This window comes from Lactuca saligna, chromosome 4, assembly GCF_052625555.1.
Source record: "Lactuca saligna cultivar CGN05327 chromosome 4, ASM5262555v1, whole genome shotgun sequence".
NCBI lineage: Eukaryota > Viridiplantae > Streptophyta > Magnoliopsida > Asterales > Asteraceae > Lactuca > Lactuca saligna.
Window position 1 is genome coordinate 240,890,438 of NC_136420.1, and position 6,038 is coordinate 240,896,475.

At 33.0% G+C, this 6,038-nt stretch overlaps 1 protein-coding gene across 1 annotated transcript; it reads right to left on the reverse strand.

The window, feature by feature from the left end:
- Window positions 1-376: 376 nt before the first annotated feature.
- Window positions 377-5,767, reverse strand: LOC145043425 (P-loop containing nucleoside triphosphate hydrolases superfamily protein). Its single transcript, XM_078992071.1, has 9 exons — window positions 5,466-5,767; window positions 5,000-5,062; window positions 4,078-4,155; window positions 3,747-3,967; window positions 2,134-2,206; window positions 1,754-2,038; window positions 1,484-1,627; window positions 1,324-1,374; window positions 377-690 (listed from the first exon to the last, which is right to left on the reverse strand). Exons 1-9 carry the CDS (start codon window positions 5,619-5,621, stop codon window positions 631-633), a joined length of 1,131 nt encoding a protein of 376 aa, XP_078848197.1. The 5' UTR covers window positions 5,622-5,767; the 3' UTR covers window positions 377-630.
- Between the last annotated feature and the right edge of the window lie 271 nt (window positions 5,768-6,038).

Consider the following 6,038-nt stretch of genomic DNA (forward strand, 5'->3'; position numbering starts at 1 on the left):
AGAGAAACAATCAAACTCATTTCCCCTTCCCTATACCAAACACGCCCTCAATAACAAGAGTAAGAAAATAGGAACTAAGCACATGAAACAGATACTTTTCAAAAATAGGAACTAAGCACATGAAACAGATATTTTTCAAAAATAGGAACTAAACACAGATACTTTTACAATGACTTAAAAGTTGAAGGCCTAGAAAATAGGAACTAAACACATGAAACAGATACTTTTCAAAAAATATATTAAAAGAAAAAAAATACTTTCTATAACATCTATAAAAAACAACAAACAAGAATAAAAACCTCAATTTACACAAAAGGTTTAGTTTTCTATAATCTTTTTGTTTTCGACTGCTTTTGTATGCTACTAAGACATAAGATTATTGATGTACATACTAATATTTATATGATAATAATATAATTGTGAATTAAAGTGTTTTTACTCGGACCATAAGAGTCTAATGGTTGAGGAGTAAAATTTCAAACACAAGATCAAGGATTCAAACCCTTAGACACCTTGTTAGTGTTCCACAATTGATCTTCCACCATTTTTTATAACTGCCTTTGTTGTTCTTATCAGATGAAATTCGTGTAAAAAGAAAACACAATTTATCAACCGGATCATGTTGCCATTTTAATTCTTGATTTTACATTTTTCTATAATAACTTTCATTTCTTTGTCCCGCTTTCGAATCTGCAAAACATAAAAGATGCTTCACTTCAAAAATGGATCATCGAGAATTAACAAAGAAGAAAAGCAATGGAACACAATTTATGAAAGAATATCTCTATCAATATTTGATAAATTCTAGGTTTAAAACAAGAGTAAATTACATTTTTGGTCCTTGAATTTCATATAGCTGGTTTTTTCAATTTTCGTCCCAAAAATTTTTTCTCTTACAGTCTTGGTTCTTATTTGAACTTTTAGTATCATTTCTTTGTCCTTGTTCCCTTGTTCCAATTGAGTACATATTTGGGACGAAAAGAGCCATTTTACTTAGAACAGGGACCGAAAACGTCACAAGAACCAAAAGAGTGCAAGAGTAATTTTTGATACCGAGTATAGTCAAGGACCAAAAACTTAACCTACTCTAAAAGCAAATGTCCTTTATAAAAATGGATCTATTAAGTCCTAACTTTTTAATTCAATTCTGAAGGACTTAACAGTTATTTCAAGAAAAAGAGGTTTCCTCAGCAAGCCCTAAATAAAGTCTTTACAAATCTACGTACCCACAGTTGAGTTGAGTTTTCCTTCCATTTTCTTAACTAATATTTAAACATCATTTATTTATTTAAACAACACTTTTGAGGATTACAGGTGAGTTACCTCCACCCGAGGCTTTTTCCCTCGAAGCAACGCATCCACACTTCTTTCTGTCTGGAAGAAACCAATAACTTATAGATTTAGTAAATAAGACATACACACAGCTTTCTAAACATTCTATAATTAGTTTTAAAATATATACAGAGAGAGAGAGAGAGGATACCTTGTGTATAACCCAGCAGTGTCTATCTCTGATTTCAATCATAAAGGGAAAGGTAGGAGGTCCAGCCCTCTGACTCACACTTTTCCTTCCATCTCTCTGTTGGGCTTCTTGATCCCCTAAAGTAACAGATTCTATTCCCCCGGCCTGTATACATAATCATTCATACAACTTCAAGTTGCAAATTATGTGTCTGTTTGGTTGGAGGGAATGGAATGGAATGGAATGGAATGGAATGGAATGAGAAGTAGAGTAGTAGTGTACATAACATACCAAACGAGACAAAACAGGATTCTTTATAATATTTTCCAAGTGATCACCATGGGCACTAGCAATAAGCATGACTCCTCTTTTAGCAATGGATTGACAAGCAATAACTTCAGCCCTTGTGCTGATTTCATCAACAATGATGACTTGAGGCATGTGATTCTCAACTGCCTCGATCATCACTTTGTGTTGCATTGAGGGTTTACAAACCTGCATTCTTCTTGCACTGCCTATTGCTGGATGTGCTATATCCCCACCACCTCCTATTTCATTGCTCGTATCCACAACCACCTAATTTATATATATACATATATTTTTTTTGGGTTTTGAAAATGTTTGAATAAAGTTGAAAAAAGAATAAACAGAAAGATTAAAGGCAAACATACCACTCTTTTATGTAGCTCATCTGAAAGAACTCGGGATATCTCTCGCATAACAGTAGTCTTCCCTACACCAGGCCTGTAAAATTTCACTGCAACTCACTAACTAAAAGTAACAATACATAATAGGGTTCAATGAATGAATCTGCAACATACTTTCAATTATTTGTGTATTATATATAGCATTTCCTTCTATTACAACACTGTGCTTCCAGTGTTTTTTCTTATCAAGGTCATGTGCCTTTGAAAAATGTACCCTTTCAAATTTCTTGGACATTATACTTTGAAAACTATAGCATTGTACTTTCAATTTCTTTCATATTAGGACATTATACTTTGAATAATCTACCCAATTATAACAGCAAAAATGGGTTTGTATAGCGATGTAATTGCTATAATTTGATATATTTTTTCGTTGTAACATTAAGAAATGAAAGTAGAATGCCACAATAAACAAATCAACGAAAGTATCTTGTTATTTCTTGCATTTAAACTTACATAATATAGTTGTAAATCTTGCCTCATAAATAGTCCCATTCTGCTAAAATCCAATGTCCTGTCCATTTTGATCATTTAACATTTTAACTTTGTGGGTTACAAGTATATGGTGTGAGAAAAGATAAAGATAAAGATACAGGTTCAATCTACTTTGATGAGAGGAGAAATGAAAATGAGAGAACAAAGTGTAAACGTAACATGCCTAAGTTATCAAGATAATCACCCAGGTATTGTTTTAAATCTAAATAACAGAAATACTAGCGAAATACAAAATCTGCCTGCTTTCGAGAGGTGTATTCTCCCAATGACACTTGCTTTGAGCCTAATCCAATAATCAAATATAGAGAGCTACTTAATTGTGGAAATGCTTAAATCATTTCCTTATCCCTTGTTTTTAGAGTTATTGAATCATGGATATAACATCAAAACCTTAGAAGAAATTCAACATGGTCATAACAAAGACCATCGCAATTTGAAATGTATTTTAACTTGGAGCCGTTTGATTTTTCAAAATTGTAAGTAATATATGTTATTTTGTACACAACCTTTGCTTCAACATGTACAAAATAACATATATTTTGTACACAACCTTTGATTCTGTAACTACTTTTGTTGACTATTTTATTAATTTTGACCTTTTAATTTTGCTTACAAATTTTGACCGATTAGGATCAATTAGCACCAACGCCAATTAATTGGACCAACTAGCACTAATTGTAAGCAGTTGGAGACTGCCTAAACCTATTTTTACATCAGTGATTAATATTAAAGAAAATAACCCAATTTTTCTTTTAAATAACCACCTTTTCCAGAAGTACTTTTTCTGACAAAAAAGTATATATCCGGACTGAAGTTCCAGAATCCGGACAAAAGAAATAAAAAAACTTTATTATTTCAAGAACAAGTCCGCAATGACCCATTTAGGACAAGATGTTCATTTTTGCAAAACATAAGAAATTTGGTTATTTTTGTCAAACACCTCATTTGTAATGGTTAGTTTAATCAATATCCCTAAAACAAAAGAATTGGCATCCGTAATTTGTAATTTTGTAATGACTAATGTGGGCAAAATGGTAATTTTAGATTTGTAAGGAGACTGAATATGTGAATAAATAATTTACCTTCCAATAAACAAGATACTCTCTCCAAACTCAAGTAGATCCCGCACTATGTCAGTGATTCCCTTAACTGCCCTGCCAACTCGGCAAGTCAACCCAACCACAACCCCTTTCCTACTCCTCACTGCAGATATGCGGTGCAGGGTGCCACTGATACCACCTCTGTTATCCCCTCCAATTTCTCCAATTGCATTTTCAGCAAACTCTAGCTCTTCCATTGATATCTACTATCGTTTAAAACATACATACTAATTATTTAGAGGCCTCATTAAATTAAATCTCCACCAGATAATATGCAGAAAGTCAAATCAGCAAATATGAAAGCATCATTTACCTCGGTATCTCTTATGTATCTTCGACCTGAATCACCGAGGAAGCATGCCTGTGGCAACCGACCTAGATCCAATATTACCTATAACCACAATTAAAAAAAAAAAATCATGGAGTTGAGTGCAGGATAAATCTGATAAAAAATGATAATTAAAATACATTTTCCTTTTTTTTATTTCCAATAATACTTTATGTTATAAAAAATTGTTACAAAAAAAAAGTGACACATTTTAAATATCATATTGAACTTTGGATTCCTTTTCAAGCTCTATATGAGACTCTTGTACTGATATATTTTGTATAAACTAATTTTTAGAGTAAGTTATACAAGTTTGGTCTCTGTGCTTAGCTTTTTTTTTTTTTGTTTAGGTCTAAAAAGAGACCATTTTTCAGTTTTGGTCCCGGACATTGACACCTCTTGGGTGGTGGTGTCGATGTCAGGGACCAAAAGCGTTATGAAACGTTAAAATAGGGACCAAAACTGGTAAAAAAAAAATCCTTTATTTGTACCTAAACCGAAAAAAGTGGACCAAATTTGTAATATACTGTGATTTTATTTTACTTTTTTTCTTAAATATTTAACCATATATGTGTAAAGCATATTTTGTGGTTTGGTATCACATCAAACATGGTAGGTCGTTATTCAGCAACATAAACAATGTTGGAAAAGTTTTGGCCTGGTTGGAGTTGCTATTATTAAGCTGTATATTGATGATGTGTTAATGGAAGAAAAAATTAGTGAACTAATCGAATCAACTAGAATATTTAGCATTCAAATAGCAGAACTTGACTTCTATTTCTATCAATGTGTCCATCCCTATATGCTGTTTCTTATACTACATACAGAACATTGCAACTATCATGGAAAGAAACTACAAGACCCTTATTTAAAATATTTGAAAGAAAATCAGATAGGAATTCATCACCTCCAACAGTTGATCTTTTTTAGATTCCATCACAAGGTTGTCACGCAAATCGTGTGGAAGGATCTGCAAAACAAAAGGTAATCTTATCTTGAAAAACTCTAGTCCACTTCCGATTTTAGTGATTTAGATTTACTTTCATGTTAACAACTGGCATGGATGCTGGATGTTTTTACCCTTTATGATTCAAAAGTTTTATGCATAATGTAATAATATTTTCTAATCCGCAACAGCAGCAACACGAATACTAGTTAAACTCAAAAGTAGAATTCCTTTCGTGAGGAAAAAGGTGTGCATGATTTCAACCATAATTCCGGAAGTAATTTAATGTTAATAGTGGTGAAGGCTCGATCAAACAAGTTAAGAGGCAGCACCCAAATTGCATTGAGCTATGAAAATTCAACCTTCAATCGAAATGGGAAAAGTAAAGCATAACACGGAAGAAGGGAGAATTGATAAACAATAATACCTTTAACAATTCATGGATATCGTTGGCATTATCCGAAGACGAGCACTTGACAAACCTAGTGCGAATAACTGGTTTGATGGTGCGACTTGAAAAGAAATTGGGGTTGAAAGAATGGTGTTTGTAGAAGAACGAGGAGCTACTAGACCACATGGACATGGTTGTTATTGCTGTTGCATATATTTTCTGCTTGTAGCACTGGCTTTATACGCTTGTGCTGTTGGTCTCAGAATATGAGTTCCGAGCAAGAGGAAGGGGTTTTCCTTTTCCTCTGCCTTTTAGAAACCGTTTTTCCTAAAAAAAAGAAAAAAAAAAACATATATCAAAAAGCCATTTTTAAAGGAACCGGCGACACTATACGAAATAATGGGTTAACCGTCGATCATCAAACTCATCAACTCGTTTATGCCCCTTGGGTTAACCGTCAATCAGCAAACTCATCAACTCGTTTATGCCCCTCTCCCGAGTTCAACTTTAGGAGGAAATAGAAGGAAATAAAAGAAAATAAGAGAGATTTTAATTAAACGAAAGAAGTGGAAGCAAATTAAAGGATCATTTTTTCTCCTAACTTTCCTT

Bases quoted from the DNA above. Each gene is read 5' to 3' on its own strand.
- LOC145043425 (XM_078992071.1), bottom strand. From the start codon at position 5,621: ATGTCCATGTGGTCTAGTAGCTCCTCGTTCTTCTACAAACACCATTCT. The intron at 3,968-4,077 runs GTAAATGATGCT...AAACGATAGTAG, and splicing joins GATACATAAGAGATACCGAG to ATATCAATGGAAGAGCTAGA. The intron at 1,628-1,753 runs GTATGTTATGTA...TTATGTATACAG, and splicing joins ATCCTGTTTTGTCTCGTTTG to GCCGGGGGAATAGAATCTGT.